Source organism: Lepidochelys kempii, chromosome 14, assembly GCF_965140265.1.
Source record: "Lepidochelys kempii isolate rLepKem1 chromosome 14, rLepKem1.hap2, whole genome shotgun sequence".
In the NCBI taxonomy this organism is placed as follows: domain Eukaryota; kingdom Metazoa; phylum Chordata; order Testudines; family Cheloniidae; genus Lepidochelys; species Lepidochelys kempii.
The window spans coordinates 6,398,095-6,418,429 of NC_133269.1; the positions used below are offsets into that span (position 1 = coordinate 6,398,095).

Genomic DNA, 20,335 nt, shown 5'->3' on the forward strand with positions numbered 1-20,335 from the left:
AGAACCCCTGGTGTAGACAAACCCTACGCTGCAGAACTGAACTGGCTGGTATCTCCTAATGTTGTAAATGTTCTGTCATCAAGTCACCTACCCAGCCTGCCATGAATATGTGTTTGGAATTTGTTTTTCAGACAGCCTGAAGAGTGACACACCACCTTTGAGCTTCACTCCAGGGAAGAAAATCTTAAGGTAAACCAACCTGATTCTCTTCTCATTTTGTACCAGGTTTACCTGGATGTACCTCCATGGGCTTTCTGAGAGGGATCCCTGTCCTGCTTGTTTGGTGGAATTTACATCTTGCTGTTTCTTTTAAGATCATGCTTGTTTGGTATAACGTTCTGCCATGCAATGGAAAATGAATGTTAATAATTAGCAAATGTCTGCAGCTGGTCTTTTATTTTTTTTAAGGATAAATTTAATGCTAAATAAGCCACTCTGCAGACCTAAATCCTTTCTTTATTCACATAACAGGTGCAGTAGCCAAACTTGTCCAACACAACTCTACAAAAAACTCTTCAAAAACAGACTCCAATGAGAGACTGCTGAATTGGAATTAATTTGCAAACTGGATACAATTAACTTAGGCTTGAATAGAGACTGGGAGTGGATGGGTCATTACATAAAGTAAAACTATTTCCCCATGTTTATCCCCCACCCCCCACTGTTCCTCAGAAGTTCTTGTCAACTGCTGGAAATGGCCCACCTTGATTATCACTACAAAAAGCTCCCCCCTCCCCAGCTCTCCTGCTGGTAAGAGCTCACCTTAAGTGATCACTCTCTTTACAGTGTGTATGGTAACACCCATTGTTTCATGTTCTCTGTGTATATAAATCTCCCCACTGTATTTTCCACTGAATGCATCCGATGAAGTGAGCTGTAGCTCACGAAAGCTTATGCTCAAATAAATTTGTTAGTCTCTCAGGTGCCACAAGTACTCCTTTTCTTTTTGCGAATACAGACTAACACGGCTACTACTCTGAAACTCTACTAATGTACCTCCAGCCAGGGCTGGATTGTTTGATGGAGGCCCAGGGCTGTTATAGTTTTGGGTACCCTCTTTGCATATTCAATTTCTTCCCTTTACCGTTTACCGCCATCCATGGGGGATGCCAAACACTCTATTGTTAAAATGACCTTGATTATTTCAGATCTGGTTTTTCAGTGTGATATACGGCCCTGTTGTAAAGAGAAATGGAAGTTAAAGTGAACAAAACCATTTTTATTTTGGCACATAACTGGTCGTAATACACACAGTGATGCTATGGCTTTCCTCACCTACCGCCATCATTTTCAATTACATTTTCTGGCAGACCGGCTAAGGCAAAGGACAAATGTTGGCAGCCAAAGGGTGTTTTTAAGGGCCGAAGGGCACTTCAAATGTTTGCTCTCAAGTGAGCCTGCCATCAGCCAGGGATGGCAAACTTTTCAGAGTGGTGTGCCAGTTCACAGTTATTAATCTCGCAATAAAAGATTGAAGTGTGCCAGTAGACAATTGTCAAGGTTCCTCCCCCACTCTGAACTCTAGGGTACAGATGTGGGGACCTGCATGAAAAACCTCCTAAGCTTATCTTTACCAGCTTAGGTCAAAACTTCCCCAAGGTACAAAATATTCCACCCGTTGTCCTTGGACTGGCCGCTACCACCACCAAACTAATACTGGTTACTGGGGAAGAGCTGTTTGGACGCGTCCTTCCCCCCAAAATACTTCCCAAAACCTTGCACCCCACTTCCTGGACAAGGTTTGGTAAAAAGCCTCACCAATTTGCCTAGGTGACTACAGACCCAGACCCTTGGATCTTAAGAACAATGAACAATCCTCCCAACACTTGCACCCCCCCTTTCCTGGGAAATGTTGGATAAAAAGCCTCACCAATTTGCATAGGTGACCACAGACCCAAACCCTTGGATCTGAGAACAATGAAAAAGCATTCAGTTTTCTTACAAGAAGACTTTTAATAAAAATAGAAGTAAATAGAAATAAAGAAATCCCCCCTGTAAAATCAGGATGGTAGATATCTTACAGGGTAATTAGATTAAGAAACATAGAGAACCCCTCTAGGCAAAACCTTAAGTTACAAAAAAGATACACAGACAGAAATAGTTATTCTATTCAGCACAATCCTTTTCTCAGCCATTTAAAGAAATCATAATCTAACACATACCTAGCTTGATTACTTACTAAAAGTTCTAAGACTCCATTCCTGGTCTATCCCCGACAAAGAAGACTACAGACAGCATATAGACAGACAGACAGACCCTTTGTTTCTCTCCCTCTTCCCAGCTTTTGAAAGTATCTTGTCTCCTCATTGGTCATTTTGGTCAGGTGCCAGCGAGGTTACCTTTAGCTTCTTAACCCTTTACAGGTGAGAGGAGCTTTCCCCTGGCCAGGAGGGATTTCAAAGGGGTTTACCCTTCCCTTTATATTTATGACAACAATATTCCAGCAAAATCTTGCAAATGAATAAGTGCGTGCACTGCTATTAAAGCAATACGCTATTAATATTAATTCAATTAAAACTATGGAACTAAAATTAAAAGTTAAACTCACGAGAAATGAACGGACATCTAATTTCCCTTTCTTACTGCCTGAAATGTTGACACTCACCTCGCATGGTCTTTTTTTGTTGTTGTTTTTTAGGGGAAAAGTGCTGAACAGTACGCAACCCTGCTAACTAATGAAAGTATGGCATTTACTGATTGCTTTACAGTATCTGATTAGGTGCCTGATTAAAGGTGTACCACTGTAAATCTGCATCTATCAATATAGTCCAATGTGTTTAAATGTAAATGAAAAGTGTCTAAAATTAAATACGTGGCATGATAGTAAACAGGGAAAATAAACTGAAGGCCATCTGCCCAGCCTCATCAATTCAACCCCCCCCCAAACTCCAAAATGTGCTCATCCCCCCATCAGTTCTGCCCTGTACCCCCCATCTGCCAGTCCCCCATCAATTCTGCCTCAAGCTCCCAGCCCCCTCCCACCCATCAGCTGTGGCCTCACCAGCCTTCCTTCTGCTCATGAAGTTCTTCATCCCCCCCACCCCTTCCTTCCCCTTCCAGGCAGGAGACGGCAGCTCCAGGGGTCCTTCACCCCTCTTTCCTTTCCCAGGCCAGCTGTCACAGGAAGGGAGAGGAGGAGCCAGGAGGGGAAGTGGAACCACCCTGAGCTGTGGAGCATTTCCTGCTCCCACCATCCCTCCTGTGATCAGGGATGTTTCCTCTGCTCCTCTCCCTGTCCCTCCTGTGAGGATAGGCGAGGCTCCAGAGCACTCTGCTGCTTCCCAGGAGGCATGAAGGGACAGCTGATGCCCAGCGGGGGGAGCCCTGGGGGCAGGATCAGGCCCGCAGCCGCCAACTGAGGAATAATGCAGTAAATTATATATATTGGGGGGTAGAGGGCTCAAAATCCAAGGCCCTGGGCTGCAGCCCTAGAGCCCCAGCGTTAATCCAGCTCTGCTCGACCCTGACCCAAAGGGATCCCCTTGCAGAATAAACCTGCTTTTCCTTTGGCCCAGTCACTCTCTGATGTCTCTCCTGCAGCAGCTGCCTGGCTGGTCTTGTGGCGCTGCCAAATAGCCATCAGATGGCAACAACATTTGGCCATCCAGACCTTGGCTGGAGCTGAGCGAGTGACCTTGAGCAATCCTAGAGGAGGGTCCTGCTCGCTCTTCGCCCTGGCCTTGAGTACTGGAAAAATGACCAGCTGGCAAGATTTTTCTTTGCTCCCTTGAAACACTTTGCTCTTCTCTCTGCCGACCCTCTCCTGTTGATTGGTTTGCATACACTTTGTGCTTTAAGGAGAAATCCATGCTGCTCAATGGCCCATTGTGTCCACCACAGTCACTCAGCTTTTCACATTTCTCTGCCTGCAAGGAATCTGGACAAAATGTGAAACGGCAGCGTAAAATAAAGAGGGTATTATTAAATCCTAACAAACGGGCAATCTCCTTTTCAATAAGACTGAATTCTCTCTGCAGCCTTTCTAGCACACACAAGTTAACTGTATGTAAAACATGCAGCACGCTCCAGGGGCGAACTTCCTGTTTGTTATAGAACACCTTGTTCTGACTTGCAGGCTGGGTTCTGACTGCAGTACAACAGAGGATAGAGACGATCTATCCCTAGAAATGGTGATCTTTTTTCTCCAGGGAAACCGATCAGAACCTTTCCGCCTGCATTATTTATTTTTTTTATTGAAGATGAATCAAAAGCATGAAGAAAGAACAAAAGAAAAGTCTCAGTGACTGAGCAGTGTTAATGCCTCCTCTAGAACCATCTGCTCTGAACACAAACTGGCTGCCTACTTGTTGACAGCACAATCCTTACAGATTGACAGGAGCAGTATGCAGAAAACAAAAGCCTAAAAACCTAACTATAGCACAGCGATACATACAGGAAGGGCTTGTAGCATCAGGTCCTACATGTATACTGGCAGAAACCTTGGGCCAAATTCAGACTTGGTTTAGCCATTTCAGTGGAGTTGTACCAAGACTGATTTTGGCCCTTTATACATAAAAAGAAAGGCACAGATTGCAACTGTTGTATTCTACACGCACCGAGAACTATACAGGCTGCATGTTAGGAGAACTCTAACAGGAACGTTTAGGATCCTTGTTTATTGCCATGAAATCTCTCTCATTTCTTTTCAATCACATAAGTAGAGCCATGTGAACTCTTAAAGAACTTTTGTGCATTCCCTTCAGTGTAATTAGTGTCTCAATTGTAATAGTAACAGAAGTGTGTTTCTCTAAACTCTGGCTGTGTTCCATTGGCTGAAATTCAGGGCTGCATCTGAACAACAATGTGAACCTAAAATGCTCCCCGCTGTGGGATGATATAGAGCAACTTGCTTCTCAGTGCATTTTTCTTTTATACCTGGTGCACATGAAGACAACGCAGTTTCATGTTGCTGCTGCCACCGGGAGCAGTAGACAGAGCCTACCAAGCCATGTAATAAGTACCATGCTTGAGAATTAGACAAAGGTCACTTGGATCCCTGTGGCATCGGAGGAGAGAAGTCGGATTAGGTATTGTTACGTGTTCAGAATTAAACTGACTGCCCCCGCTGAGTTCTGGAACGAAATGACTGGCAGAGCAGGGTGTGGTTCTTTCCCCTGGAGCATAACAGGATCATCGGTTAGGATCAGCAGTACATATCCCACCTCAAATTTCTATAAATACAAAGGTGCCTTTGGCATTCATGCACCTCAGTCCTTTGCTCTCATTTTTTAGCTTTCATGTCTGTCTATTGATGCTTTCCCTCTCTTCATTTAATTCAATGACAGCTTGTTTTCAGCATCCAGTTCTTGGCCTGATATCTTTGGACAGACAAGCAAATACTGCCCCTTCCTGGCTTCCCATTAGTAACCAATCATCCTTCCCATTCAGTTATATCTGCCGGGTTCTTTGTTTGTTGGTTTCTGTGAACTTTCAACTCCTTGATGCTGAAATTAAAATGTTTGATGCTATCGGGCTACCATAGTCAACCCAGACATCCAGAGAGAGCAATTTCCACCTGGAATAATTTGCAGAGCTGCTAGTTGTTTCTTATTTGTATCATGGTAGCACTTAGGAGTCCCCATCATGGACCAGAACCCCCTAGTTCTAGGCACTGTACAAATGCAGGACAAACAGTGGTCCCTGCCACAATGAGTTTACAATACAAGGGCTTGTCCACATGGCGACTCAGTGCACGGCATACTGGGGTGCCAATCTACAGCACATTAACTGGCCCTGTGGACTCTGCCTCCATGCACTAAAAGTTCGGTAATGAGCTTTGACATACCCCTGTTTCAAACAGCAGGTGGGTAGCGATAGACTGGGGAGCACAAGGGGACAGTGAGACTGTGTTGGCTATACTAGCTTCCTGACCATGTCTTTGCTGTGGAAATCTGCAGGATGAGACTGGCTGCGGGCTGGTTAATTCTGTACCAGGTAGTGTACACACCCTCACTGCCATCAGATGAGCCCTGCTGAACCACGGGGTGCTTCATCTCAAGCTCCCCTAGCATTAGCCATGATGGCCACTTCTCCTGCAGAACAAATTAATGGCAGCATTTTGGAATAGGAACATGCTATGTTTTGCTGTTTGGACAGATCTTCTGGTTTGCTTTTTGCTCAGGTAGGAGTGAAGCCGTTTATAAACTCAACAAATCAATTGGCCATTCACTCAGTAAATCAGACCTGTATCACACAAACTGTTGATGGCACAATGAGGTTGCTTCATGCAGTTATCCCTGCAGGCCCTGTTATTTCCTTGTTGACTGTGCGTTTCCTTAAACACTTTGACAGGCAAAGAATTTGATGGATGGGAGATAAATATTTCTTTGGAAGCAAACCTCAGCATTGGTTACAGATTGTGCAGAGCTTCTAACACACTAGGTGCAGGATGTATGGAACATCATGTCTCTACAAGGCTTTCAGAAGTACTGATTTGCTTCAGAGGTGTCTGAGTACATGAAAGACTAGAAGCGGAATGTTTAATTCCGAAGCAGCTGTGTTAGAGGTTACTGCTCTCAGTGCTTTGTCGAAAACCCCTTCTTTTGGTCTCTCAGGAATGTGCATGCTAAAGCCTACAGGCTGTTCCACTTTTCTTAGAGTGTACATTGCCAGTGAATGGAAAATGTAGCCCACTGGTTGTTTTCCATGTTTATCATTTCAGATATTGGAACCTTAAATTGCTCCTGCAACGTAGATGCACACAAAACATGCATCATTGTGAGCAAAAGTATTAAGTCAGATCGGCACATCAGATGGGCCCACAGAACCCAGCTTTCCATCACTCACCATAAAAACCTCTCCTTACAAATCAAGTTTCACGGCACAGTCGAGTCTCCTTTTAGGCCTAAAATTGGTCCCCCTATGAATCTAATGGCCAAAAATGAATATTACTTGATATGAGCCATAAATTAATTCTTCTGAATGAGATGTAGTCATGATGAGATCTTGGAGCAGTGAATGAGAGCACAAGAATGAAAGGGGAAATATTTTGGGGGGCATGCAGAGGACATCACTGGAGCCTTGAGTTACATAGAAAAGGCCCTGGAGACAGAAGACAGTTTTATGCTCTATGCTTAAAATGTTCTCAAACAGAAAAGTCAGAGGAGCGGGGGCACTGCTGGGTGATGGGGAGGAGTTGTTTGTTCTCGTTTTTCTCTTGACAACAAAATGAGTTGTTTGGTTGGTTTGATTTAAAAGAACATTGCACAATAATTCAGAATTTCTAAGAAAGGATACACAAGACTTTTTTTCTTTCCTGGAATGTTTTCCACACATTTCCAGCATATGACATAGGTTCCTTTGGAGACATTGGTTGTTTTCCAACACTGCACTGGATTTCACTCCCATGAAAAGAGATCGTATCTGTTGCTCTCCGTCTCTTTTCATAGTCTACCATCTGCTGGTTAGACTTCAGAATTGCATGGGACTTGTTCCAGACAGCGTTCTTCAGCACTGGGCATGTGTCAAGGGTGTGAATGTCACCTGCTCTTCGTTTCATGTGAAACAGGAGACAAGAAAATATTCTCTCTACAAGCTATCTGACCTGCTTCCACCTCTCAAAGGATGTAGGGATCTTTGCTGAAGATGAAGCAAGCACTGTTTCCTTTTTCACTGCACTGGACTGTGAAATACATTAGCTACTAGAATATAGTTAATCCCAATTTAGTCTCCACAGCTCAGTATATTGTCTATCAATCCAATCTAAGCACACACTGGGGGTCAAATCTGATGCAACTTCTCCTAGCTCCACCCAAATGAATGGGGATGTCAATGATTAATATGAAAGCTGAAGTTCTAAATAACTAAGAGGCCTGTGTACAAGCCCCACACTTATGGAAATGCTGGATTAAGACACACAGGACCGTTAAAGAGGTCCCCTCTGGTTGCCCTTGTTGCCTGTAATGTTAGTTCTAAAGAAGATGATTTACAGCAAGGGAAATCAGGGCTGTATCAGGAAATTTGAGGACCTGCTTCCGCACCCAGGTGTGAAGGAGAATAGGCATGTAAGTATGTATCATGGTCTCGCTCTGATTTTAAGGCTGGCAAAGACTAGTCACAGGCCTGAAAGCAGCAATTAAAAACAAGGAGAGAAGTGATACTATTGTGAAAAAGCAACAGGCACCCTGGGTTTCACCCTCTCTCAAACTCTCTGAAAGAACGGGCCATTTACTCCTTAGAATTCTTGCTTTGCACGGGACCGGAGGCGTCATGGAATTGTTACAGTTTAACTACCAAATGGAACAGGGAGGGGAACGTCGGCATCACCTGTAGTTATGGCGACAAGAAAATATTGACAGCACAATAAATTACATATTAATGGAAATAGCAAGGCAAAAATTTATCCTGCTTGACTATTAAATAACCAGTCCACATTTATGAAACAGGCAGGGCATTCCACTTCTGAGATCAAAGATGAAGGAGTCTCTTTAGCTATTCACTTCTGTTTCTGTGCAGTGTATGTTACCAACCCACCGCAGCTGATCATGGTCTCAGAGTTGCACAACAGGCTATTTGTAATTCCCTAAATTAATCCCCTTCTAGAGGTTCACCTGTTATGTATGGTCGCTCATGGTGCAAAACCTTAATGTTCAACAGAGCACAGGAAAGAAATCTCTGATTGTCTCTCCTCTCTGTAGATATCAACTGCAAATTATCAGGTTAATCATAAATTGACCAAATGCTTTTCTTTGCATGGACCCATCCCCCAAGTGAAATTCCTTTGCGTTGAAACATTTCTTGAGCACTGTTGCTAAATAATTATAAGCAGAATGGATCGTGTTATGCAAGTCCAGGCTAGTAACACTGCAGAATACACTTCCCAATGTACCTGCTACTGGCCTTTCAAAATGAAGCTTCTAGTTCTCTGTCTGGGTAATATATTCACCTGCTCATGTATTTGGGAGCCTCTAAGCAGTGCAGCTGTCTGAGAATGCACTAGCTAGTTTGCTTCCATGGTATGGCATATCTTGGCTTGGGAAAACTTGAAACATTGGTTTAGCTTGCATCTGAAGAGCAGTGTTTGATTCAGCCATAGCGTATTGCAGTTACCACCAAGATTGTCAGCGTGGCTTCCTGAAAACATTTATTTTTGGTGCCAAGCAAATTCTCAAGGATTATTGGATAAGGGTCTCAGGAGAACTCAGAGAAGAACTTCCACCTTGCTCCAGCTGAAGATCATTCAGATCTTGATTTTTTTTTTTGGTAAGAAAAAGATATTGAATTAACTCTGGTTCTGCCAGTGTCACAACTTAATTAGGTTTGGCGTCCTGGGAAAAGGCCATGAAAAACCATCACAGTTTCAGGAAAGAGGGAGAAAAAGTTGAAATGTCAGTGATGGAAAAGCAAAAGCAGAATTCTTCCTGGTGTGCGTATAAGCAAGAAGTACCAGCACGTATAACATGGTAAGTTCCATTCTGAGAATAGTACATTTATTAAGGGTTTGTCTAAATGGAAAGTTTGTCTAAATGGGTGTGAATTTACAGCACACTAGCTGCGCTGCACTAAGTTCCTGGGTGCATGCTTTTACTGAGCACTAAAAGTGCCCTAGGATAATGTAGTACTCTTTAAAGTGTATTAAGCTAAGTTTCACAAAGGCACTTCTAGTGTCCACACAAGGAGTTAGCGCAGAGCAGACAGTGCTGTAAATTCACACTTTTGCTTGCAGTGCACTAATTTCCCAACAGCAACAAGCCCTTAAGACATGACGCTATGTTGCACGTTTTTCAACCTGGGTTTTAGCCGTGCAAGTCCATTGGTTGTCAGTTGAATGAACATAGCTCATGGCTACATCGACATACATCACGCCGAAAGCTTATCCAGTACCTGGCGAGAAGGAAACAACGTCATAGATATGTCGCACACCCACCATCCTCAGTGGTCATCCACAGTTGTTGATGCTGCTGTTCATATTACCTACTTACGGCAGCTATTAAACTTGTTGTAACTTCCTCTGAAAAGACCGTATGAAAAGAAGCTGAATATAATCAAATAGAAAGTTATGCTGTGTTGTACTTATTTAAATCTTTTCGGTACAAAATAAGAATTCAACAGGTTGTACTTCAATATAGCAACACCTTGAATAGAAAAAAAAATTGTGGCTTATTAGTTGACTGTGAATTACCCCCTGTAATCATGGAATTAATATGTGTTAGAGTCGTCATTATTTCCTCCAAGCTATGCAGTGACCCACACTGGATATTTTCATCTGATCACATGCTTGCCATAGAGAAAATGTTGCCATGGCATCATGTGCTATTGAGATCTGAGTGCACTTGGTTTGGGAATTAAATACTTGAGAAAAAAGTGCAAGGGTGGAACAGCCTATGACTAGATAGAGGCTCAGAGGACCAAATCCTCAGCTAGGATAAGTCAGTGGAGATGCACTGATTTGTGCCAGCTGATGATCTGGCTCTGAGTTTCAGACTATATCCAGCCCCCAGGGATGGGAAGAGAGTGCCCCACATAGCTCTGTACTAGCCCCCTTGCTGGTTCAGGAGCAGTGCAAAGAGTCACGTCCATTCCTTCTCAGCTAGGAGGAAAGTCGCGAAGACTCAGGGCCTTGGAAATGGGCATGTGGGGGGAGAAAGGAACAGGGAAATGTCTCTTTGGGACTTTGAGAAACACTAAGGGAAAGCCACACGGGATTTCCTGGTGAAATACTATCACTTGTGAGGGTGTGGAAAGCAGCCTGGTACACTCGCTTCATCTTCACTTCCTGCTTTCTCTGGTGCCGCTCTTGCATTTATTGCACTAATAGTAATCGTCATCATCATCATAAATAAACAATTGTGCCTTCCATCGAAGGATCTCGAAGCCTCCCAAAAACACTGTGATGCAGAACACTCTAATGATTGACAGATGGCTGAAACTGAGCCACAGCGGCTATGTCTACCCTGCCGTGGACACCTGCGGCTGGCCTGTGCCAGCTGACTCGGGCTTGGGCTAATGGGCTATTGAAGTGCAGTGTAGATATTCGGGCTCAGGGACCCTCCCACCTCTGAGGGTCCTAGAAACTGGGCTCCAGCTCAAGCCCGAATGGCTACACAGCAATTAAACGGGCCCTTAGCCCAAGCCCTGCGTCAGCTGGCACAGGTCAGCCGCGGATTTTTAAGGGCAGGGTAGGCACACCCGGAGAGCTTAATGTCTACATTTTCAAGAGTCCACTAATGTTGGGTGTCCAACATGAAGCTCGTTAAGCCTGATTTTCAGAAATACTGACCCCTCTGCAGTCCTCTTGTTCTTACTACTCCCTGTAAGAGAGCACTTAGCAAATTAACACCCTTGGATCTGAGCAGTACATACCCCCACAACAATCTGTGCCTATCCTGTCCTCGATGAGCATTTTCTTTGCTTTGCTTCCCTCTTCTACCAGCTTTGATCAGAGTAAAAGCCCCCGTCTGGAAGAAGAGCTGGAGCTGGGTCACTTGCAGCTCCTGGAAGCATTGTTTGCTCATCACACCTCTCCCAAAGGGGAAGACCAAGGCAGGGAAACAGAGAATAAAGACCAGTGGGTGAGACCCTGCAGAAAACAGAAAGTGGAGCCACCAGGAAGTCTGACTCTACAAGAGTTTCATAGAGTCCTGTCAGAGCTGACTGGCTCTGAGATCTGGAACAACCAATCGGAGCTGCTTTTCAACAAGGTAATGAGGATCTAGGGTTAGATGAGTCATGAATGCAAATAATTCCCATCCCAGCCAGTTAGCATTTCTAGCATGCAGGCACCACGTTATTTTGAAACACTCTTATTTTGATCTTTTCCTTGCATGTCCCTTCATTACTCCCCTTCCCATTAGGACTCTTACCTTATGGCAGCTAGTCTTGTAACTGGCTGCCTGGGACTTCAGCATTAACTGCTTCTCCAAGGCCTTGCATCTTGTGGAGGTAAAATGCTACCACCAGACTGAGTGAAGTACCACGATTTCATAGCATTTTACAGCTACTTTGTACAGGTATATACATGCAGGGACATGGAGATTCACGCCCTATGTCGTCTTATCCATTTAGACTGTGAGCTCATCATATTCGGGGACTGTCTCATTATATGTATGTACAGTGCCTAACACAATGGGTTACCTGGTGGACCCTCCGGGTGCTTCTGTAATACAAGCGATGAGTAATCAGAGTGGAATTTGATCACTAGGACTATTGAGCCTGCTCCCGCTCCCTGTGAAGTCACATTGGCTTTTCCCCCTCCTTGTTTGTTGCCATGTTTTTTGAGGTTGACACCAGCTGTGATGGCCTTATTGACTGGAACAAGTTCTGCACATACCTGCTGCTCTATTACAAAGAAAGGGACTACATGAAAGCCAAGAAGGAGATCTTCCTTGGCAGGGAGCCCCTCATCCGACACTGTGTGCAGAACAAGGTGAGCGGAGAGGGAAGTGTATTGGTCGCAGAGGGTGGAGGAGCTGAATTGTAACTGGACAGGCTAGCAGTGTAACCATTCTCTGGTGCTGTGTGTAGTTCGGCAATATTCCTCTCTTCTTCAGCTGCATTTTTCCTTCACAAACAAAATATAAAAGGAATTAAAAACTTGAGCTTTACTCTTTTTTCCCCCACAAGCTTTATTGCAGTTTTCTTGAGGACACAGGCAGACAGCGGCTGGCAGAGTTTTCTGTCTAGCTAGAATTGTCTTCAGGGCAGCTTTTCTTGTTGAATTTCTAGTAAAAAACGAATAAAGAATTCCAGATTTGTTCCACTGACATAACTGTAAAACAATTCTGGGCAGGCACTTAAATCTAGGGAGAGGTCACTTTATCAAATAAAAGGGCAGGGTCATAATTTACCTATTTCTGGACCAGTTGGGTTGAGCATTTCCCTATAACTTTGAAGGTGTACAGTCAAATCCTAGCCTTGTTTATACCCACCATTGAACACAATGGCTGAATTACAGGCACGTATATAATGTGAAATGGAGAAGAGAGTGAGATCTGACCACTGGAGCAAGATGTGTCTTGGTTTTTCAGCTGGCACCAACTACCAGGTTATTGGCCATCTCTTCTCCACCACCACTCTGGTTTGTGAGTGTCAGCAAAGGAGGAGTTCTTACTACCTGGGACAGCGCTCTACATATTCAGAAAACTTATGAGGTAAAGAGGTTGGTAATAGCATGGGGGTAAATGCAGTGACAACTGAACTTGGGAGTAATTCAGCATCCAGATTTCACTCAATAAATTGCTATCTGAAGGAGAGTTTAGCCTCTTTGCAATGACGATGAGAGCTGGTTGGGATTTTACAAAGGAATGTTTTCCGATGGAAAATGTAGTTTCCGCAAGATTCAAATTTTCTGCAAGAAAATTTCAGTTTTGCCCCCAAATGTTGACTGTCTATAGGAAAATGGAAATAAAAGCTTTAGTTCCTTGGCTGCCCACCTGGAGGGCTGCTGCAGATCTGGGGCTTCCAGGTTCCATGGTAGCTACCTGGCTGCATGACTCCCTGGGCAGCCGGCTCCCTGACTCCCTGAGGTATCCAACTTGACAGTCAGGCAGCCCAGCCAGCTACCCTGGGATCTAGGGGTCCTGGAAGCCCGTGGGCCCTCAACTCCTCGGGTGGACTGCTGGGGAGCCTGGGAGCATTTTTGAAATGAAACACTGTTTTTTCCCATAATGGGAAATTCCAAAATTCCTGTGTTTCATTCTGAATCTGAATCAAATATTTTCCAAAGTGTCAGAATTTCTCTTTTCTGGGAAATTCTAGTTTAAACCCTCCCTAATGAGAATCCAGTACCTACATTCATAAACCGCTTCTTGTGGCTCCTTGTACTCCTTCCATCTGCCCTGGGGAAAATAAGGGGTTTGCATTGTTGTGTATCGTTAAATGCATTGCATCAACTAGCATTATATGGGGTCAGAGTGCCTGTCTGTCCATCTGTTCCGGTTGTCTGTTGGTGACTACTTAGATTGTAAATTCTTTGGGAGTGTATACAGCACCTAGCACAATGGGGCCCCAGTCCATGACGCTTAATGCTACTGCAGTACAGATCACTAATAATGCATATGTTTGGGAAGCTAGGATTAGCAGGTTACCTTCATTTTCCAAGCAGTATGCCCCTGGCACTGCTAGGTGCCACTGAGAAATTCCTGTCAAGTGCTGAGTGCCTTCAGTGGGAGATGAAAAATACACAGCTCCTTGCAGAATCCAGGCATATTAACTTCATCAGGGAATGGCTGTTTCATGCTGAAGGTGGCCCCAGTGCATTTCTTCTGAGAGGGATTCCAATCTTTTGAGTTCTCCTTTGCTGCTTGTTTTCTAACAGATTGCAACAGATTCCAAAGGCTCTCAAGCAGAAAAAAGAAGGTTGAAATTCTGGACCACAGATGCTGCGTACATGGCAAATGTCCACAAAATCGCAGTAGCCACCACCTGCAGGGATATTCACTTTTTTGACGTGTCCACGGCAAACCTTTTTGAAGAGTTTCATTTATTTGGTACAAGTTAGGGTTTTACTAATAGGAGGGGCCTCTGTTCATGTTTCCAGATTCTATTCTGAGGTTTGGGTATCGTCTAAATCAGGCTTCTGATTTCCAGCATTGCTTTCTGGGGAGAAAACACCAGGCTATTTGCACAGAAACCTGGGTATTTTGGAGAGCAAGAAACCAAATAAAAGTCCTTAATTGCTGCTCACTGCAGTCTCTCTGGGGTCCCTGTTGTTGTTCTCTCCTACTGCTTAATGGAGTTAGCCAAAACTGGCCAAAGGCAGGTAGCTAAAGCCATGCAGCAGATGGAGAGTTGGAGCTTCAGAACCAGACCCCAACACTCACTAGTAGGTCAGCTGTGGAGGAGATGGATTCCTATAGATGTATGGGCATAAAGGTTTAAACTGAAGGCTGGAATGATGACCCTTACTGAAGTCAGTGGACCAAATTCTGTTCACACTGGTACTGGCATAAATCCAGATTGGCTCCATTGGGTGCAGCGAGGTCAAGCTGAATTTACACTAGTGAAAGCAGCTTGTGACCCATGGGATTACCTGAGCTATAAATCGGGCAGAATGTGGTTTTGGTCAGATCCTCAACTGGCATTCGTTAGCATAGCTCCACTGAGATCCAATTTTACATCATATGAGGAGCTGGCCCTTTATGTATAGTGGATCTGATTCTACACTGTCTTGCAGCTTGTGCGGCTAGTGGAAGTGATGTGCTACCATTCTCACGTGGTAGCATTTACCTCCTGCAATGGAGAAACAGGCCCAATGAACCTTATTTAAATAAATGACAATACAGCAATTGCTGGGAGTAGGTGAATGCAAGAAGTGATTAGAGACAGGCTGAGCTGCTAAATTCAGATCCATTTCTGAATTTCACAGCACTTCAATGAGTATTTGGGCCCAGAGTTTTGGTTCATGTCTGTCTCTAGTGATGGTTATGTTGATGGTTATAAGAGTGTGTAGCTGACCATGAAAATAGATATAGGTAGAGAAAACTAGACATCATTCTGGCCTCTCTTTTTTCATGCATACCCAAGGAATTTACACTGTTCCCTGCCATTAACTAATCATTAGAGTGATTAGTTCTATGCATCTCCATCCCCTCCCACTGCATTGAGCGAACAGGATCCCTTTCTACGTATCCCATGGAAAAATGGATATTGAGGACGTGGGGTAGAAAAAAGTTATGAATAATTCTAATATTCCATTTCTCTTTCTATCCCTCCAGCTCTGAAAAATGTTCCAACTTCGTTGTACTACTGGTATGATGCAAAGGTACGGTGGCACCGCACTTTGTGTTTCAATATGTGCTCATAAAGTTACCCGTAACCTTCACTGTTTATCCCCAACACGTAAAAGTGTTTATGAGCATTTGTGCCAAGCTCTAACTCTTTGTGGTAAGGTCACAGTCTAGGATTGTCTTATATTTCAGATGCAAGAACCCATCCTGACTTAGGTCACAACGATTGTTGGCTACCATTCTCTTGTGAGGGACTAAGAAGCCCGTCAAGATTCAGGGCAAGAAGGAAAAGTTAATTATTACTTAAAGGAATGACAAGGGTGCTCTCAGATTTGAAAGTGGGATTTATTTAGGAAGCTTTTCTAGCTATAATCTTCTTGGGAACAGAGGATTTGCAGAGCGGATCAGAGCCTTCTCCATCAAATTCAATGCCCTGCTTGTAGCAGAGGTGGGCACCTGATGTTTCAGGGAAAGGCAAACCTGCCCCACTCCACCAGTGATGTACTTAGCCAGTTGTGCAATGGTGTCTATAGGGAGACATGCAATGTTATATATAAGGGTAACAGAATCAATGTGTCTATAAAGGGAGCAGAATCAATACTGCCTGTACAGGAGACAGAGATGGTTCCAATTCACACCCTGTGTCAGGGGGTTTGATTGTTATCAGCTGTCTGTGCTGGATGGGGCAAATCTTACTTCTCTGCAGTGTGTGAGGGCCTTGACACAGGGACCCAAAGCTGTGCTGCTACCCTAGTCCAGAGCCAGGATTTGGGGAGGGCACATGTACGAGCCTGCTAGACTGGACAGAGCCCAGCTCTTGGGGGGAAGGGGCATACTGTGTGGCCACATGTGGTGAGTTTGGGGCATGGCACGGGTGTGTTTCGGATGGACCCAGGGGGTGGATGCACAGACAGCATGGGGGGTGCTGTGTCAGAGCTCCCTGCAGAGGTCCCCAAGGCATGCCCAGCACCCTACTCGAGCCGTGGGCCAATTCCCTGGCTTTGGGCCAACGGACTGTAGCATGGTTTTCAGCAGTGACTCAAGCGCAATTACATTCAGTGTATGTTTAATCCGCTGTTAACCGTGCGAAGATGGACCATAAAGGGAACATCATCAGCTTCCCCCGGCAAATCCCAACTCCTCTCTCCTCCTCTGTGTTTTTGTTTTCCTTCCAGTCCTTAGGGAGTCGCTCCTTGCTGCTCTGGGGAGATGACCACGGTGACGTTCACCTGCTCTGGCTGCTGCACCCTCATTTGGGCATCTTTGAAAAGCCCTTTTCAGATCAGTCAGGGCCACAGAGAGTCTTCCTGCAGGTGCGGGCAGAAAGGCACCTTCCAGAATGGTGCTAAACTTCAAATGGTGCTAAGAATGGTGTTAAGCATCCCTCCTTTGCCACGGCCCTTCCTGGCCTCTTTTCGGAGGCCCTAGAAAACAGAACCTAGGCTAGGAAAGATGGTCCAGTTTAGGTCAGGCTTAGCTACCACAGCCAAGTAGATACCACTATCTTCTCCCCATCAGCCCAGCTACGTCAGGCAAGAATTCACAAACTTTCATCTCGCCAAGTGCTGCCCCACTCTGTCTTTAACTGAGAGAATCCCACTTCACAGCAGTTAGCTGGAGTGCCGCCCAAGCAAAAAATAAATAAATACATGAAAAAGGGTGGCCGGAAGGCCGCCCCCGGAATTGTGCCACCCCAAGCACATGCCTGCTTGGCTGGTGCCTAGAGCCAGTCCTGATAGCGACATGTAAGGAGCACAGGCTTTGTAGCCTCTACAGGGTACCAAATGCTTCCCCTCCTCCCCAGGCTCTCCCTCTCGGTCCATAAAGGAGTGGACCAAACATTATTCTAATGCAGGGCTTCCCTAGTTGATAAAGTTGGAAGAGCACTGACCTGTATCGAAGGTGATACAGGGATTGGGACCCAACCTGCACAGCTGACACAATTCTGGGTACTGCTTCGATCAGCCCACAAGTCTACCAGGTTGTTTTAAACTCCTCTACTAATGACCTACACACAAACACACACACACCATTATTCTCAGATTGGCTTAGCTCTCAGATGGTGACGAAGGCATGACCTACTAGCCCGTGTGTTAGCAAAACCGTATCGAAACTTCACCACTTAAGGTTTGTCTTGACCTTAAGTCCCAGTTGAGCCAGAAGCCAAGTCCAGTTGTCCTCAGCCAGACAGAGAAGTCATCCCGTAGCAAGATGAGGAGGATAAACAGGGAATCTTCTCAGTTAAGCAGGGGTTCCCAAGGGCCCTCTAAATTCCTGGGCCCCACTGAACCCTCTACATTAATCTCTGATATCCAGCTTCTACAAATAATGGAAGGGTGGGGGAATTCAGTGCTTGTGAAATATTCATTTCTACAGAGCTGGGCAGGAGTTGCTATAAAAAAAATTCTATATATATAAAAAAAAATTCCCTTTGGAATGAGAGAGCTGCCCAAGGTGAATTCACATCTATTCAAAGGAAATAGCCTTGGATGCTGCTCTGGGCTGAGATAAAAGGTCAAGGCTGCGAGAGTCCACTGGGCAACACAAATTAGAGGCATATCTCTAGCATTCAGACTGTAAAACGCCTTCACCACCCTAGGTTCATATCAAAGAATGTGAGGCTGCAGTAGCTCCCAAGCATGTGAGCAGAGTTTCTTGCTGCTGTTCTCGGTTATAAATAGAAGCATAGTGGGTTATTTTTAGAGCTTGGCGAGTGGGGATGGAGGGAACTAGAGAAATCCTTCCAAACAAGCTGGTTTCAAGTTGAGGCAAACATCGCAGGTTTGTGCCTGGTGGACAAGAATATAACCGCTGTGCACGGCCATTCAGAATTGTCCCAGACCAAGCCCTGAACGCCCTAAGCCTGGGGATATTTGGTTCTGGATCTGAACTGTGCCTCTCGGGCTCAACTCTAATCCCACCATGAAGTCATTAATCACACTGCCGGGGGACAAAATAGTCTGCTGGGTTGGCATGGCATCATAAACATCATCGCATTAGGCCCAGGGCTCACCAAACTTCACTGCTAAACCCTACATCTCTTTTGCTGTTCCAACCCCTCTATAGTTCTCCCTTTCTGTGTGCATGCTACCACTGTTCATATTATGCTGGGTGATTAGTAGGTGAACTAGCCTTGTGACATTTCTATCCCTTGTTTTCTCCCAGGAAATTAAAGAGCACAGTAAGCTCCTGCAATATCAAGCCATCCCAGAGGTGCACAAGGAAGCAGTTTCCCAAATCCAGTATGTAGCAGAGGGAGAACTCATCATTACATCCTCAGGCAGTCCCAAGACCTCAGTGGTGATCATGGATATTCTCAGAAAGAGAAAAGTTTACACCTGGAAAATCAAGAAGGTAGCTCCACTTCCTGTCCTGTGGCCAATGTTTTTACTCCAGCATCAGGCAAAATGAACACAGTCACGTATACTTGATAATATTATATTCCTGTTTTTATACTCACCAGAGTTTATCGCTCTTCTTATTTCTCTCAGGTACTTATCTGGCCCCCCATTAAGCCAGTATCTGAGCACCTCGCAATCTTTAAAGTCTTTATCCTCACCACACCCCTGTGAGGACAGGGCTATTAACTCCAATGTACAGGTGGGGAACTGAGGTACAGAGAGACTAAGGCCTAGATCCACAAAATGACATGGAGTTGCAAGGAAAGCGGGATTGGAGCAGAGGGGCTGGACCCTAGGTCTCCCACTGCCCACGTTGGTGCCTGAACCACCAGGCTACAGTCATTCCCACTGTCTCTTTCTTTCTGGCCCAGTCACTTTAATTATCTGTCCTCAGTGGAACAGCCTCAACGGGAGAGTCTGAAGGAGACACATGTCAAAACAGCCCATAGCTCAGTGGCTGGAGCATGTTTCTGAGAGAGAGGCGGGAAATCCCGGTTCAATTCCTTTCTCCCCCCTCAAGCAGGTGGATTGAACCTGGGTCTCCCACACCCTAGGTGAGTGCTTTAACCACTGAGCTAAAGGCTATAAGAGGGGCACCGGTGCCACCACCAGAGTTTGAAAGAGACCCAATCCAGCAGCATGCTCAGAGGTGGCCTACTGGATTGGGCCCCATGAAATAGGCGAGCAAATGCCTCTCTTCCCCCGGTTCACGGATCACTCGGGGATTTAGGCAGGAGATCGGCGTTTATATGCCTGGAGTGGGGCAGCAGTGTGCATGCTCCAAGGCAGGAACACAAGAGCCCAAGGAAACCTTTACCCAAAAACCGTAGGTGACAAGTTACTTTAGACGCCTCCAGAGGTCAGCAGGAGTTGTGTGGATCACACTGGAGCTTAGGCACCTTTGTGGATCCCACCCAAGGCTACACAGGAAGTCTATGACAGAACAGGGGATTGAATCTGGGTCTCTCCAGCCCCTGGCTGGTATCCTAACCACAGGGCCCTGTTTCCTTTCTACAGGGTTGCACATTTGTCAGTCTTTTCCTGTGCTTTTTCACTAGGCAGAAGACGTGTTCTCTCTGCGTTTACTCCCAGAGGGGAACGGGGAGGCGAGAAGCCCCAGGTGGCTTCCCAGCAAGGAATGAGGAGCAGGGGGGTGGAAGGGGAAGCCTGCCAGGAGCCCCTCCTAACCCCCTGCTCTCCATTCCCGGCTGGGAAGCCGCCTGGGGCTTCTCGCAGAGAGAACACGTCTTCTGCCTAGTGAAAAAGGAC

General features: G+C 45.3%; 1 protein-coding gene across 2 annotated transcripts in view; it reads left to right on the forward strand.

Moving 5' to 3' along the window:
- Positions 1–7,913: 7,913 nt before the first annotated feature.
- Positions 7,914–20,335, forward strand: part of LOC140897711 (cilia- and flagella-associated protein 337-like) — a 52,997-nt gene continuing 40,575 nt past the window's right edge. The window contains exons 1-9 of one of the 2 annotated variants that reach the window (XM_073310656.1): positions 7,914–8,003; positions 9,240–9,401; positions 11,372–11,639; positions 12,218–12,364; positions 12,966–13,088; positions 14,255–14,426; positions 15,654–15,700; positions 16,841–16,978; positions 18,831–19,019. In XM_073310656.1, the coding sequence (XP_073166757.1) occupies positions 9,280–9,401; positions 11,372–11,639; positions 12,218–12,364; positions 12,966–13,088; positions 14,255–14,426; positions 15,654–15,700; positions 16,841–16,978; positions 18,831–19,019 (1,206 nt within the window). In that variant the 5' untranslated portion in view covers positions 7,914–8,003; positions 9,240–9,279. Of the gene's footprint in view, positions 8,004–8,776; positions 9,402–11,371; positions 11,640–12,217; positions 12,365–12,965; positions 13,089–14,254; positions 14,427–15,653; positions 15,701–16,840; positions 16,979–18,830; positions 19,020–20,335 lie in introns of those variants that run through there. The other variant, XM_073310657.1, reaches the window with a different exon arrangement.